Here is a 16,395-nt window from a genome sequence, read left to right as displayed (position 1 = left end):
GTACATTGTAAATGACGTAAAACTACGGGTTGGCAGAGTCTACATTCCAGGGCTGACACATCACATGTTCTTTCTGACAGATAGAAGTGCTAACTGTGTTCTTATAATACATCCATCCATGGCGGCAGCAGTCTTTTACTTGTTGAATTTTGAATCCTTGTAGCTAACTGTTCATTTTTAATCTCAATCTCCTCGTTTTCGTTTTGGCATCCTTCGACTGTCAATGGCGTGCCTGTATTAAAGTCCTAATATACTTTTTAAACAACCTGGTGCTTGCTGTTCGGTTTTATTGTCGTTTTTTCTGCGCGTGTTTGCCTCCGCTGGTTTGACTCAACTGGCTTCCCGTTGGGAGGAGGGGGAGGAGGAGGAGGAGAAGGAGGAGGAGGATGAGGGGAAGCGGGGAGGGGGTGCGGTCACCCGGGGTGATACGTCCCCAGCTGAACCGGTGAGCGGGGGAGGAAACGACAGAGAGCTTTTGAGGAGCAGAAAACATGCAGACGTGATGAGAAGCTGAGATTTCCATCAAAGGTTTCAGCAGCTGTTTGATTTTGATTTGTAAGTAAGATCTCCTTTATGTTTCCCGAGATTTGTCACTGATTTATTTAGTTTGTTTTCTCATGCGAGCTAATGTGTTGAAGCCCATCTAGTTAGGGGGTAGTTTAGAAAGTTTCTGAATTCTGAATATTATTTTTTTGGTGAAAAAATGTTTCCTTTATCCTCTCATCCGATGAAATAGCATGGGGATTTCATATGGGATGTAGACTACTTTATGTAAACAGTTTAGGGCTCATTAGTCATCTTTTTTAGCATTTAGGCATCAATGAAATGAGTTAACTAGTACTAACCACTAATTGTAAATACCTGGTTATGGTCAGTGGGTAGCAAATCATTCATAATAACAATTAATAATTCTCAAACTGTAAAAAAATAAATGTTTTCTCTTGATTAACTTTTTGTATGGCTATTGGATCGCTAATATGTGATAATTAAAATGTCACTGTTGAAATCAAGATAATAACTAAATGAATGAGGTTTTGTATCAAATAAGACAATTATTATGAATCTATATTAATGTGGTTGTATCTCACTGGCCTGCAAGTTTTTATTTGATATGAGTTTTTATTATTTTTCAAGTTTTTTATTATTCTATTCTAGTCCTTTCCCGCTGTTTAAAACATTACAACATTCAACTAGCAGCAGTATAATGTTGATTTACGGATTTGCAACCTTGTAAACAAACGGTAACCTCACCAAAGGTTTTTCTTTTTCTTTTTCCACCACTAGCTGGTGCCATTACAGCACACTTTACCCCAGACCATCAACTCTCAGTCAGATCCACACACACCTCACAGCTCCCTCAAGTGTGAAATCAGTGTTAGAAGATGACAGGTCAGGCTGTGGGAGGCATCATCCAGGACCTGTCGGTGCCCTCACTGCTGGCTGTAGAGGGGCCGGGGTCCAGGCCTCAGGGAAGGGCTGTCTCCTTCTCTGATGAGGCTGTTTCCATCCTGACCTCCACAAGCCAGTTGGCCCAAACCCTCCTGAGTCACACCTTTTCCCTCAAACGCCAAGAGAGCATAGCCAACGCTGAAGCCAAGGCCGGGAGCAGCTGCGATGAAGACAACGCCAACGCTGCACGCCGCAAACGAGAGTTCATGCCTGCCGAGAAGAAAGATGATGGCTATTGGGACAAGAGGAAAAAAAACAACGAGGCAGCCAAGCGGTCCAGAGAGAAGCGGCGGGCCAATGATATGGTGCTGGAGAGGCGGGTCCTGGGCCTGCTGGAGGAGAACGCCCGCCTGAGGGCTGAGCTGTTGGCCCTGAAGTTTCGCTTCGGCCTGGTCAAGGATCCATCTGAGGTTTCCATCCTGCCGCTGTCTGCACCCCTGTGTGCTCACCCAACGCCCCGTAGAAAACATTTCTACCAGCCTCATACTGATGGATCCTCATACCCCAACACACCGCTCAGCACCCACCACGTCCACCCTCACCCTCCACAGCCAGGAGCCATCTATGGATCGAGGGGAGCCGGGATTCCGTCAAGTCATAGTTTATCCGAGGAGTCCGGTGTCTCCACCTCATGTAGCTCAGATGTGGGCAGCCCTGTGTTTTTTGATGACACACTGAGTGAGCGTGGTGGGCCTTCTCCGAGAGAGCTGGCGGAGGAGCAGCAGGGCTACGACCCCCACATCTGCCCCCTGGAGACCAATGAGAGTCAGTATGTAAACAGACTAGACTCACCTCAGAGTTTGAGGAGCCTCCCGCACAAGCTCCGCTTCAAAGGGCCCGCTGGTTGCAGCGACGGAGGGGAGACGTCTCCATCCTCTGATACCAGAACCAGTGGACCACCTGTAGCAACAGTGTGGCCAAACATCCAGGTGGGGAACCACCAGCAGACGGGATGGGACAGTCGAACACAGAGTCAGGCCCCTTGGTCCAGGGAGGAGGCCTGTGGTGGACTTGGGCCGCAATATCAGGGTCCGTCCTCTGGACATTGTAATTCCTCCTCCCTGCAGAACTCCAGGGACACCAAGTACTCGACAGAGGACGCCAGTCTCAGGTCTCAGATGAGCTGTTTGTCTCAGGAAGTGGCTCAGCTCAAGAGGCTCTTCTCTCAGCAGCTGCTGTCCAAGATCGCTTAACGCCTGAGCACAAGGACTCAAGTTAGTAGTGTCGACAGTAGACAGATTTCACACTACATCTGCACACCACTTCCAGAAAACACCAACGTATTTTAAAATAATGCTTAAGGAAGGCAAAACTCTGTTGTTGATTTCATGAGATTTGGAAGACGCTGTACATCTCTGATTACTTGACTGAACAGGTCTGTCAGAAACACTGCACATAAACATGTTAGATACAACACAAAGCACACGGTTATAATTTTTGGACTTTTGGGGAGTGTACTTGTTTTTGTGATCGTTATATTGTTTACTGTATCTGATTTATCTTATGACAGCAAGGTACATGCAACTGCATATTTCATTGTTGTTCAGGATTATAAATGAAGTGAACTGTACTTGGAAATAAATGTATTTTATATAAACGACTGGTGAAACTTTTATGACAAATGTTTTCAGGCTATTTTACATTACAAACCATTTGCATTCAGTTCCACTGTAATAGCAAGGCATACACTGTCTTTTACTGTAATATATCTGTATTTACAGTAATAATGATGCAAATTCATCAAATGAAATGAGTGTGATAGTTATAGTAATACAATTACATTACTGTTTTGTATTTGTTCTAAAGGCCACAGCTATTTTAAGAGATATAGCCATAAACATGCATTATGTAAGAGAGTTTTAAGCCTTTTAAGACTGCATTTTGCATTACACTCAGGCCAGGAGAGGCTGTGGTAAAAAAAAAAAAAAAAAAAAAAAGCTAACCCAGCTAGGGCAGAGAGAGCTATGGTAGGTGTGGCACTGGAGTGGAGAGGTGCACTGCGCAAGAGTGCAATATGTCACAAATTTCATTTTTAGCTGAACTGATACAATTTAAATGTAATGTAAGGCCTTTACTTCCTTTAATAAATGCTTTAAGACTGGAAAAATCCCTGTGGTGTCAGTCCATCCTCACTGCCAACCAAGGTTGCTGAAATAGGGGGGAGGGCAGCGGGGTGTTGGACAGTGAGAGGGGAGTGGTGTACGGATGCAGGGAGAGGAGTAAGACTCTGCATGAGTCATCATCACATCAGCAGTATGAAAGCTATTTTTAGCATTGAAGCAGCTGCAGTGGAAACTGATTGGTCCATATGTGAGTGAAGGATACAGGTTCAGAATACATTAACACCTGGAGAGAGTACAAATCTGCACATATACGTCAGAAGAGCTGCTGTGAAATACATTCTGATATTGGTTGTGGGCCAGAAAGCCACAATACATACACTGAATTATTAATGTTGGTCTGAAAAGATGATAAACTTGACTGAATGCCATTATCCTTGATAACAGTCACACATTTTGGAATATTTCCATTTTTAGTTTCATTCATTTTTTATCAACACTAGGTGGCGCCAAGTTTCTTTATCACCATGGATCACTGACTCTCATTCATTCATTCATTCAGTGTTACTACAGGTCGTTTCCTCCATTGTGCTTGCTGTAGTGCCACATGCTGCACATGCAGAATAAGCAAATATGTCATTTTGTGTTGGAAGTGCAGCACTCCCACCTTCAAATGACCCATCTTTATTCAAAAAGCACAATGCAAGATCGAGACTGGAGCTTTTAAAATGACATTTACAGTGCTTGACCATAACGGATTCATTTTAGTAATGACATGCGAGGTTAAACAGGTAACACATCTGCAGAGAGACACCTCCTTCAGGCTTTGGCCCGGACGATAACAGCAACAAGAGATACAAATGAGATCTTTTGTCTGCAATCAATCTTCATTCAGCCCAGTCTGCAAACCCCCATGCCACGAGCCATGAAGGAGTGAGAGCCTTCTGGTTGCTAGGCAGGCACCACCACACCACAGTTGCCAAGGGAATGCCTTCATGCAGAGGCAGCTGAAGAGATGGTGGAGTATGTTGGGGGTTGGTGGTTATAACATAGGACTGGTGGGGGAAGGAGCTAGACAAGTTCAAGGCCACCGTTTCCACCAACATGGTCTAATGGTGGTGGTGGTTGTGAGTGTGTGTGTGTGTGTGTGTGTGTGTGTGTGTGTGTGTGTGTGTGTGTGTTTTGCAGTGAATGGGTGCATGTGTGTAGTTCGAGACAAAGCAGGGGGAAGGGATGTAAGTGAGAGAGTGGGTTGGAAGTGGATGTGTGTCTGATACCAACCAGGGCTGACGTAACTGCTCATGAAATATAGTAGTGATAAGGACAATGGATTTTATGGGATAATGGAATAGCTCATAAGCAGATAATACACGTCCATTTCCAGTAAAGATAAACAACATGACAAAAAGATGGAAGGGATAAAGCTAAAAAAAAAAAAAAAGAAATAATAATGATTCATGTTTTATTATAGAAAAGAGGGTATAATTCCCTGTGTTATACTATTAGTATTTATAAGATATTTACATTGTTAAATATGCTAAAATGTTATTACAGAGCATGGCAAAATAAAAAAAACTTGATGAATGAAAATAGCAGATCACAGACAATGTTTTTAAAAAGAATACCACAATAAAGATCTTAATGTGTAAACAGAGGGTTCAACTCTGTTTGCCACTTCAAAAACTACTCTGTTAACATGTTTTGATCCAAACAGATAGACACTAGTGGTCTAAAGCTATCAGGATGCATTTCTCCCCTATATGCGTGTGACAGACCTAAAATAGAATAAACAAAATAGGAAAAGAACAGTGACTGTCAAAAGCAAAGGGATTTCCTAAGGATGCAACTACTATTCCAAATTCTTTATAATCTATATATAACAGTATAATATGTGGGTTGGTGAGGACGTTTATTATAACTATAACTGTTAACACATCTGCATGTCTTTTTTCCCATGACCTACAGCCTGTCCTTCTGTTGTGTAAATTAGCCAGAAGTCAAAAACCATGCTGACCTTTATGCAAAAATTAAGTTAAATTGTGATGTCATTTTAAGCATGCATCTAGAGTGGCAGCATCAAAACAAAGGCATCACAAAATTACAGAGTAAAAGTAATATCTTATACAGTATTTTTTTTTTAAACAATTCTTTCAACATCCTTCACATGTTGACAGTGAGTTCAAGTCAAAAGTTGTACTGGCAAACAGTAGTGGAAGAATTATTCTGAATAAAATGTTATCGCTGCCACTAGAGTAATAAAGTATCATCAGGAGAACACATAATGTCTACTAAGAGATAGCACAGCAGTGACTGTACACTTGCACAGTTGAAGGACATGCTGTAACATGCTATTATTGGACCTCTGGGTGTCCGCTTAAACGCATTCATGCCCATGTTATAAACTTAACCACCCCCGATGGTGTTACGTCGTGGAGGAGATATGGAGATAGATAGGCTACGTAGGGGTGGAGAAGAGGGGAACAAATAGAGGGACTAATTGCAGAGAGAGAGAGAGAGAGAGAGAGAGAGAGAGAGAGAGAGACTCGCGCGAGAGAGATAGAGGACAAAAACGTGACGAAGCAGCCGAAGAGCTGTTATGCAACCGCTGACCTACTAACACATATTTCTAGAAAGGGAGCCAGAGAAACTGGAGCAAAGTGTGCGGCAGCACACAACACACAGGCAGACCGAGCCAAGAGACAGAGAAACAGCATCCACCCGACCCACTGACTCAACCACAACTGTCCCGAGCACCGAAAGCAGGAGAAGAAAACTTTTCGGGTTTTTTTTTTTTTTTTGTTGGGGAGGTTTCTTCTAAAAGGCACAAGGAAAGGAGGAAACGGGAGCGAGACAGCTTTTGTGTCGGGGGAAGCCTGAATCTTTTTTTTCTCCCCTCCTCCTCCAGGACATGAAAAGGTATGTTATGACTTGCTGCTTTTCGGCTTTGTCTATTTGTATCTCTATGTGTTCTTTTTTTCGGCGTGGTTTCATATAGGTTTTTCTAGCGGTGCGTTGATGTGTGAGGACATGATGCGTATGGCCGGTTATTGTTCACACGGCGACTCTCGGCTGTGCCGCGCGTCCGTGACTTTGAAACGTTTGAGCTGCTGCTCCTTTTGTCACATTAAACACGGAACCGGCGAGGCTAATATGCTACGTTTTTTTTTCTTGGTTTTGTTGCGTTTTCCTCGCTTTGTTATTGACGCGAAACATACAGGACTGGGGAAAACGTGGTTGGTTGTTATCCAACGTTACACGCTCAATGTCAAAACGAGGTTATTCCCCCCGCATGGTGGCGTTTTCCAGGGAATGGGGGCAGCTGCTGGGCTCGGTCTGTGTTGTCTGCTCAATGCAGACACACAGGGTACTATATTAGCTCCTGCACGTGGTATGCTGCGGTTTGTATGTAGGCTATAGTCGTTCATAAAGGTCACTAGATCACTTTAGTTACTTAGATACTAATTCTCTTTTTGGCTGTCCATCTTATTCAAACATTAGACTGGATTACAGGCTTCTTTTAGGATACTAATTTATATAAAGGGTAAGGTAATGTCACATTTTTAATGAAATTGGCAAAAAGAAAACACACAAAAGATGTCTAATGTTTTTGAATAGATTGCCTTTGTTAATATTATGCTATTTAAAACAAATATGGGAGTATTACAGATATACTACAGAAAAAAACGTTTATGCAACAGTAATCTATTAATAAAAGAAGAAAAAAAGAATTCTTTCATGCTTATGTTTGTATAAAACTTCCAATGTGCAGGGCCTTTGCTTCTGTTTCTAGGTTACATTAGCCTAGTAACACATGAATAGATGTTCAAGTTCAAAGGAGAAAACAAAATGTCTGATTTTCATTCAAAGTGAGTCACTTTTCTTTTCTTTTTTTTCTGCTCATGAGGTAAAGCACAGAGCTTTGCTTTGAGGGAGTTGGAGGGTATGACATAACCAGCACACAGCAGGGAGAAGCAATAAACAGCAGCTCTCTCCCGGGACAGAAAAGCCTGTAATTGATTCCCGTTCACACCCTGCTCTTTCTTCCCATCATTCATACCCAGATTAAAACCAACTCTTTTATTTCTAAAGCAGATAAGATGTTTTAGAAATGGTTTCATCAATGACGTAACGCAGCTGCTCAGTGAGTTATTTTTAACTTCCTCAGTCTTTTAGACATAATAAAAAGCAGAAGGTTAAACCAGATAATAGTCTCTTTTGTTTGGTAAAAAGCTTGCGTCCCGAGATCCTGGTGAGGTCTTTGCGTGGCTTTGTTGTAAGAAGTGAACATCCAGGATGTGATGCAATGCATGGAAACCCCTGTCTGGCGAAGCCAGAGTTCTGGTGAGCTCTTAGTGCGCCTGCTGCCAGCTGGTCTGGTTTCAGAGCTGTCTGCATTGCTCCATCCCAGCCAGCTTTGGGAATATAGGTCAGACCTGTATCTGGGTGAGGAGACATGGCAAGCTGCGGACTATAGTGACAACTTGTCCCAGTTTCCTACTTTACTGTCTATTAATCAATTAGTGTTTGTTTTTAAAGATTTACCTTAAAGAAATAAAGGTTGCATGTTACTGTGGTCACTAATTGACCAAATAAGCTTCAAAACACTAAGCAGAATATTATGCAAATGTGTAAGCTTGGAGATTTCATAATAAGGTCATACTTATTTATTTGGAAACAAATATTTGATTCACTCTATCCGAAATGTGGAACCATTTTTGGTTAATGTTGCTCGGGAAAGGGAAGTTTGGGGTCCCCTGCTGGAGCTGCCCCCCCCGCGACCCGACACCGGATAAGCGGATGAAGATGGATGGATGGATGGATCCGAAATGTGGAACCTTCTCTGAGCATTTATTTGAAAGATCTGGTATTCTGTAACTAATCATTATACATGTTGAAGCATTTTTAGCTAAGTACGTGTTAAATGGCACTCAGGAACAGCTTTCACTAACTGACCTGGAATGTCTGGATTTTTGTCTGCTAGTTTTGGTTCTTGACACAAAGCTGTGTGGCAAAATGGAGGCTCCTACCTGGGGCCCCTCCACATGTGTGGTATTGGATCACTTAAAAGATGGAGGAGGGGAAGAGGATGCCATGCGTTTGACTCACACTTGCCTCAGAGGAGGTCAGAGGTGAAGCATTCCTCACCAAGCGGAAAGTACCTGGGAACTACTTCAGGCTTGTGTTTTCCACAGCCCAAAACACGGAAAACAAACTGCTTACAGTAGTTGGAGTGAATCATTATTTTCTTCAGTGGGAAATTAGCCTCTGCACAAGGAGCCAATTACACAGTGTAGCCATACCATGCCCAGTATCTCTTTGTTTTCTATCTTAAGTCTTGGCTTTTTATTCAGAGATCAGATCATGCACAGGGCAGAGGACAGTGAAAGGGGAGATTGCAGAGGGCATTCACAGCCAGTAACCTGTAGCTTCTGCTGCGATGTAATATGCATGTGTTACACAAGCTTTACTTCGCAACAAGAGTTATTCAGAGCACGTACGTTACGAGCCACAACAGCAGCCCCTCCCCATGCAGTCCTGAGAGAGAGAGAGAGAGAGCCTGTTATATGTGAATTTGGCTGCAGAGATGGGTGTGTGCTCTGACGTCAGTGCCATCACTCTATCTCGCACTATCGCTATTCATCTGCTATTGGTGCACATTGTTCAGTGCTGCATACGGAGTCGTAGGGTTTTCTAGAGCAAACCGGAATTAATGTTGCATGAAAATCACTGGGGCTTTGATAACCAGATTTTTAGGCAGATGACGTATTCAAGTTTGTCTCTTTATCCGTCCTGCTGCAGATTCTGTGTAAAATTCCTCTCATTTCCACCAACTGAACTCCCACTGTCACCCTATCTCTCTTCTGCTCCCCCCCTGTGCCTCTCTTCTTTCTGTCGCTCTATTTTTAGAGTGCATGCTAATACTCTTTTCCCCTCTCCTGGCCTCCTTTCCTTGCAGTCATACTGACCTATTTTATGGCGCACCGTCAAAGACAGGAGGAGTGTTTACTGCTTAGCGTCGTTTCTAGGTCAGTGGGACAGCGCAGAGAGTATGCATGCTTCCTTCACGCCTGCCTTTGTTTCCTGCCCCACCTCCCCTGCAAGTCTTTATTAAAATTATCCAGGGTTGGGCAGAGAGGGAGGGGCTGACCCTACATTTTTCCACGTCTGTTGGTGGTTGTGTCCAAATCCTTTTCAGGTCATTGTAGCTTTACTCCAGTTCTTTGAGATAAGGAGACAAACGAGACGGTAAAATCCTTGTTTTGGCACTGAAGGGAAAACTCAATTTGAAGTATAGCCTGCAGCATATCTAGGCTTAGCCCCTGAGTTACAACAGAACAGACATGGGGAAATATACGGCTAATTATTTAGAGCAGTAGTCAAGCTGTTTCAAGGTCTCAGTGTGGGTTTTTAGAATGTGAGATTATGTAACAGGGTCATTGACTCTGGGGGAAGCAGAGAAATGCTGTAACCAGTCTGGAGACTGGTTCAGGTCTGCTTTCTCTGCTGGCGCGATGTCTGGTCTCATACACCACGATAGAGACAACATAAGATAAATATCGGAGCATACATAGGTATTAGGAGCTGCTTTCTGTTTCCTTAACAACAACAATAGCAGCTGTAACACTATCTGTTGTAAGACACTGATGTTATTAATAGATTACATTAATACCAACATTTTTTCCTTAGTGGTTTTTGAGGTAGTGGGTGAAAAAGATGCAGCAAATTCTCTGCTTCAATAGCAGAAAGCAAATACATTATAGTACTGGTGCTTCTTGTTTGATTTGAAGTTGATTTGAAGTATTTGAAAGTGTGCATAAAAGTTGCTTGACAATTATAAAACTGTGGTATATTCCTGTAGATAACTGTCTATCAAACTGTTACTTGTGCTCCACTGATTCCAGTTCACAATACTTGGGTGCTCCCAAAAAAAATAGTGGAAACGTGAAAGATTAGGTTAATAAATGCATGCAAGTGATGATAAAAGTTCGTATTTATGCTGCGTTTAATTCCAGTTTTGCAAATGAAAATAAATCAACACCAGAGGGGTCATTGTTACCCACAGGCACGGTGACCTAGATTATTACGTTACCTCTGTGTGCGTGTCATAAGAAGATGTTTTCATGTTTGTAATTGACTCCGGGGCTTAGTGTAGTGGCGTGTTATTAATTACTGCATATCAACTGTGTAATTGAGTGCAGTGAGAGAACCAGAGGACTCTGGACGAAAACAAGTGCAGATCTAGTGATTACGTAACGCTGGACTGCCGTCAACATCCGTCCGCGCTGCATCCAGCATTGTTGTTAACGCACGTTGAGTGGGCAAGGCTTCCTTTTGAGCTACGATGTTGACACTGCATAAGGATGTTCAGCAGCTTGTGGTGTTGTGTAATTTCAGACTGAGACACGGACGTCTTTCCACTTCCATAAACAACCATTTCAGCCGCTTCCGAAACAAGTTTAAAGCAGTACTTTAAATCTGGTACCTCATGAGGCATTTTAGAAAATAAAATGTTAAAGCAGGAATTATAATTGCACATAATTTGTTTCATCATATGCCATACTATAATTACAGTAATATATCATAGTGTGGATGATCCCATCTTATACCCCGCCTCTCTCAGCCCTTTATCTGTCAAGTCTCTGCAGAGCTGGCACCAGGTCAGCCTCGCTGAGTCCTGTTATGTGACTATGACAGCACCCTGTCTTACACAAGAGCTCTGCAGTAGCAGCAGCAGCCGCACATACAGTATGTTTAATCCCAGCTACAGCCCCAAATGCTCATGTGTGTGCTGCTACTGAGACTCTGCATCCACCATTCTTTTCTCTGTGAAGTCAACGAGACAAAGACAAAAAAAGACAAACATTGCAGAACATTGGGGATTATGTCATAGAATTGTGGCGCAGCTTGTATGTGATGACATGTTTAACCTTAGAGGTTATACTCAAGGGACCCATATTAAAGCTTTGATAAGTCTGATTTTACCCTGTCTGAAACATAAATATATGTTACAATGAACTGCAGTGGTTTTGCAGCTAATATAACGCTCTCTCTTTCTCCCCCTCCTTTTCTCTTTCTCTCTCCCAGTTAGTTGTCAGCAAACAGAAGCACTGAAGCTCGATCCTCAGGGAGCCCCCAGAGTAGACGGACTGACCTACACCCTCTCTAAGACACTAAAAGAAGCAGTGCAGCAGCCTGACAGGCATCACAACTCTGCTGAAGATTGGGGAAGAAGCTGATAAACAAAAAATCACCTCCAACAAGACAGCTGGAGGACTCTTTGCTGAAAAAAATACAAACGTGTTTCTTTTTTTAGGTTCAGAACACTAGTTCAATGTCTGAGGTTTTTGGGGAGTTCCACCTTTTTCTAATCTTTTTGGCTAATATGGACACTTGAACGTTTTGATCGTGAAGAATAAGAAACAGAAATCAATGAGGCTACCCCTTCAAGGAGCACAAATACCTCATCAAGAAGTTTTTGCCGATGCTGCGACTTTGAATCTGCTTAACAACAAAGCAAAAGGCTCATATAGTTTTACATTTTTCCCTTCTCCCCTTTGCCCTTTGCTAGAGTTCCACTCTGGCCTCCAGCTGGGACAAAATGGAAAGTCTAAGTCTACATCTCCCGAACACCAGCAACAAAAATTCCATGGAGGTCGACACGTTTTCCTCCTACAGTGGCAGCATCCCATCCCCTACTCCTGGAAGTGGAGAACGCATCAGCCGCCAGTCTAAAGGTTCCAAGGCTAGTGCCAGCTGCCGTCGCAAGCGAGAGTTTATTTCCGATGAGAAGAAAGATGCTTCCTATTGGGAAAAACGGAGGAAGAACAATGAAGCAGCCAAGCGCTCAAGGGAAAAGCGTCGCCTCAATGACATGGTGCTAGAGAACCGGGTCATGGCACTGAATGAGGAGAACGTTCGTGTGAAAACGGAGCTTCTTCAGCTCAAGTTGCGCTTTGGCCTCATCAGCACAGCCTCCTACATGGAGAAAAGTCAGCAGATCTCCAACAGCGCTGCTGGTGGCAACAGTAGTAGTGGGAGCAGCAATGGCACCTCAAATGGTAACGCCTACCTCTCAAGCAGCGGCTACTCCAGTGCATCCCAGGTGATGCTGAATTCGGACTCATCTGAAACTGAGCAGTCGAGCCGTGGGGAGCGCCACAACCTGCTCCACCAGTACTCTCCCCGGGGCTCCTTCTCAGACATGTCCGATGGCTCCTCCAGAGACAGCCCAGAACCCATGGGCTACAAAATAAAGACCGAGCCCTCAAGTATGGAGATGGCCGGACTGGAAAGCAACAGGATGCCCAATGGTACGCCGAGTGGGGCTTACCATGGCAGCCACACTGCTCTGGTTTCTCCTCACCAGCAGGACGCCCCATTGGCTGAAAGTGCCATGGACTACCAGCACCACCAGCAGCAGCAGCAGCAGCAGCCGCAGTGCCACGTGGAGGCCTCCAGTCCCGCTCCTCAGGCCACATCTGCACAGAGGAGCGTCATCTTGTACCGCTCCAGCAGCGGCTGCTACCCCATGGAGACCCAGAGGCCGGAGGACCAGCAGTCCCAGCAGTCCCAGCAGAACAGACCACTACAGCATGGCCAGCACTCCTTACCCTCCAAGTTCTCTGACGGCTCAGTGACCATCACAGAGGTTTCTGAGAAACTAGAGAGGACAAAGACAATGGACTCGCCTCAGTACGAATACACTAATGGTTATGCTGAGTCGACAGAGGAGCTGCAGCAAAGGTACAATCCCAATGCCCAACGACAGCGTGAGAGCCATCATGGACACTGCAGCTACCAGGGTCAGGAGAGCAGTCCCCAGAACCCCTTTGCCCCTAATCTGATCCACAACACTGAGGAGGGCAAGTCCTCCTTCCCACAGCACAACGGCTACCTCAACACACTGGACGAAGAGCCCCCGGTGCTCACCTACGAGGGAGGCCCCGGAGCTGGCGGTTTGTACCAGGAGAACTCCTCTGCTAAAGACACCTCATCCAGTGACGGGGAGCCCCGTAGCTCGGACAAGGAGGGCTCCACAGACGACGAGTCCCCCTCCTCGTCCTCCTCAGACATTAGCAGCTACCACCAGAAGGCGGTGGGAGCTTCCGGCTCGAATGGCGAGTTCCAAGCCGAGGTCAAAGCCACTGCCCTGCCCCACAAGCTCCGCCTCAAGTACAGAGCTCTGTCCAACGGGGCAGCAGCAGGGCAGATGGAGGGAACAGTCAACACCTCCATGTCCCCCTCTCCCACTCTGCCTCAGCACCCTTACTTAGCTCTACCCAGCAACCCTAACGGCACCCAGGCCAACAGGGAGAGCAAAGAGGCGGACAATGAGACTGAGTATGCGCAAGAAGTCAATCCTTTGAATGAGAGTGCGGACGCTAAAGACGAGGTAGGGAGAAAGGGATCCAGCAGCAGCTGGAGTGGGCACAATAAGAGGCGAGATTAGGGACAAACTTTCCTGTCCCCTCTCTGTCGTCTTCAGCAGACAGACATTTACAGACAACACAACTATGACTCACATCGGCACCTTAACAAGGCAGAGAAGAAGCCGGTGATCTGTGTGAGGTGCAGTTAGGATGTGATTTCACCAAGTTCCACTGTGTCACCTGATCCTCTTTCCTTTGCTCTCTCCTACCTCCCATCTATCCCTCCAATTAAAATGATAGATCACTTATGAGGAAGAGGACAGAATGAAACTCTCCAGAAACATTATTCAATTATTCATTATTGTAAACTGCCTTGGTGGCTGGCCAGCATTTTTATTGTGGCATTATGGTAACATTCCTTTGACCAAAGAATACACATCCTTCGTTTAGTGTCTCCCTTTTTGGCATCAAGAGTTACATTCTTCCTCCCTCTGATCACACATGTCCCATTTGATCACCCACTCTCTTACCATCTGTACACACAAGTCCCCTTCACTTCTGAAGCACTTAGATTGTATATTACTGTGACATATAAATTTGCATATATGGAATATATATTTTAAGAAAAAAAATGTGGTGAAAACTAAAATAAATTAAAGCAGTGGGTTGCGGAAGTCGTAGACTTAAAAGTGATAATGTTTCTCTCGTTGTTATACTTTGTACAGTCGCTCTTTGTCTAGAAAACGTCTCAAAGATTTTCTTTGAACTAAAAGAACGGGCCACAACTTAATTGAAAAGAAGAAGAAAAAAAAAAGGTACACTTTTTCCAGATTTATGGATCAGATCGGGGGTCTCATTCAGGTGATCCGAGCTCTTTGACACTCAAAGCTGTCAAAACAGTCACGGCCAGTTATCCGCATATCAGTCAAGGCTATGCAGTCACACATTGCTGTTTGCAAAACCTGACAAGCACAAGGCAAGCCTCGCCTGCCAGCCCTTCAGCGTAAATCAATACATCTACATTTCCAGACGAATATTGCTCGTCTAATAAATGAAATGGCTCTCCAGTCGCAAACAAGAAAAGCTGCTCTCTCTTCATAAGGTGCCTCTTTATTGTGTTGTCCCTCGTCCCCACTTTGGCCAATGTCTTAACGGTCCCACTCACCTCCACACTGAGTTGTTTTAGCTGCAGTAGATCATACAGTCTGTACAAGTTTAACTGTTTCACTCCCCGGTGCCTGCCTCTGGCCACTATGTATAAATGTAAAGTTGTCTCTCTATCTCTTGTATACTGCTGTCATTGTTTTATTATTATTTTTATTAATATTGTTATTTTCTATTATATTTGGTTATTATTTTGGCTATTATTATGTGCATATTTCTTTCATCTTGTTGTGTCATTTTGCTCTATGCTCTTCCTGGTTGTGCTGTGTATTTACCCATGCTGCCCTTTGCCCCAGTTACCATTTGTACTCTGTCTTACCGTATAACCTTGTTGTTTGCCGAAAGGCTTTTCTGAAAATGAAAGAAAAAAAAATTGAATAAGGCTTGTCCAGAAGTGGTTATGTATTGCTATACTTCACGTGGGTATGCAAAATGGTTACAAAAACACTCTTTTTTTTTATTGTGAAAGAATGAAAATGGAGAAAACAATAAAAGGTTGTTACATTTATATGTCTCTATTGAACTTTTTGAGTCACTCTAATGAAATGCATGGTGAAGGTGACACAAGCACGCACGTACACACACATACACAGTCACATATGACATTGCATAAAAAACTGCCTTTTATTAACTAAATTGGTATTATTCATTCATATCTTGCAATTCATTAATACTTATGGCTGTATCGTTCAAACATTTTAAATACCAATACAATGACTTCAATACCGGTTTCTGAACGATACTTTTTTCCGATACTAATTTCATAAAATCCATTTTAACAAAAAGAAATTACAACATTACGCATTACGGCACAAATCTTTTCATTTATTTCTCAGCTCCTACTACGTGAGCCCAGTCTTTGTGCATAAGGTAGAGTTTTTCCTGCATGTCTCTACGACGTGTCACTAGCATTATTAGATCTGGGTAGATGCTTACTGGCTCATTGTCGCTGATGAGATTTACTCCTATTGGTATTGAATGACGAGGCATTTTTCGATACTCAATACTATAGAGGCAATTTGGTGGGTGTCTAAAAAGTATTGAATTTGGTACCCAGCCCTTTTCATACAGTAACCTACGTTTTATTCATCCTTTTATTTTGTTTTACTCAAATTATTTTATTTTTTAAATCATTTTTTAGCCTTTATTTATATTACTGTCATATCTTTTCTTAATTAGCCTACCATTTATATGTCTTAAAAGAACTTTTAACTGCTTTATTGTTTAAAGGTGCTATACAAATCAAGTGGCCTGGCCTGAATATGTGTCACTGTGGCGATGGTTTTAGGTCAACGTTGTTTAAGGTTAATGAGGCAGGGATAATTTGAGGACAGGATGTGTGTCTGTAGGGC

The 16,395-nt window shown here is 43.5% G+C and overlaps 2 protein-coding genes across 2 annotated transcripts; both read left to right on the top strand.

Annotated features, from left to right (window-relative positions):
- Window positions 1-424: 424 nt before the first annotated feature.
- LOC114572789 (nuclear factor interleukin-3-regulated protein) lies at window positions 425-3,049 on the top strand. The gene is made up of 2 exons (XM_028604551.1): window positions 425-555; window positions 1,285-3,049. The coding sequence occupies exon 2, from the start codon at window positions 1,383-1,385 to the stop codon at window positions 2,640-2,642; it is 1,260 nt and encodes a 419-aa protein (XP_028460352.1). The 5' UTR covers window positions 425-555; window positions 1,285-1,382; the 3' UTR covers window positions 2,643-3,049.
- Window positions 3,050-5,858: 2,809 nt separating this feature from the next.
- nfil3-5 (nuclear factor, interleukin 3 regulated, member 5) lies at window positions 5,859-15,551 on the top strand. Its single transcript, XM_028563594.1, has 2 exons — window positions 5,859-6,425; window positions 11,595-15,551. Exon 2 carries the CDS (start codon window positions 12,109-12,111, stop codon window positions 13,957-13,959), a length of 1,851 nt encoding a protein of 616 aa, XP_028419395.1. The 5' UTR covers window positions 5,859-6,425; window positions 11,595-12,108; the 3' UTR covers window positions 13,960-15,551.
- The last annotated feature ends 844 nt before the right edge of the window (window positions 15,552-16,395 follow it).

This window comes from Perca flavescens, chromosome 2, assembly GCF_004354835.1.
Source record: "Perca flavescens isolate YP-PL-M2 chromosome 2, PFLA_1.0, whole genome shotgun sequence".
Classification (NCBI taxonomy): domain Eukaryota; kingdom Metazoa; phylum Chordata; class Actinopteri; order Perciformes; family Percidae; genus Perca; species Perca flavescens.
Note: the sequence above shows the minus strand (reverse complement) of the source record. Positions and strands in the feature narration are given on the sequence as shown.

What these genes read in the sequence shown, in the direction of transcription:
- LOC114572789 (XM_028604551.1), top strand. Translation starts at nt 1,383, where the DNA reads ATGACAGGTCAGGCTGTGGGAGGCATCATCCAGGACCTGTCGGTGCCC.
- nfil3-5 (XM_028563594.1), top strand. Translation starts at nt 12,109, where the DNA reads ATGGAAAGTCTAAGTCTACATCTCCCGAACACCAGCAACAAAAATTCC.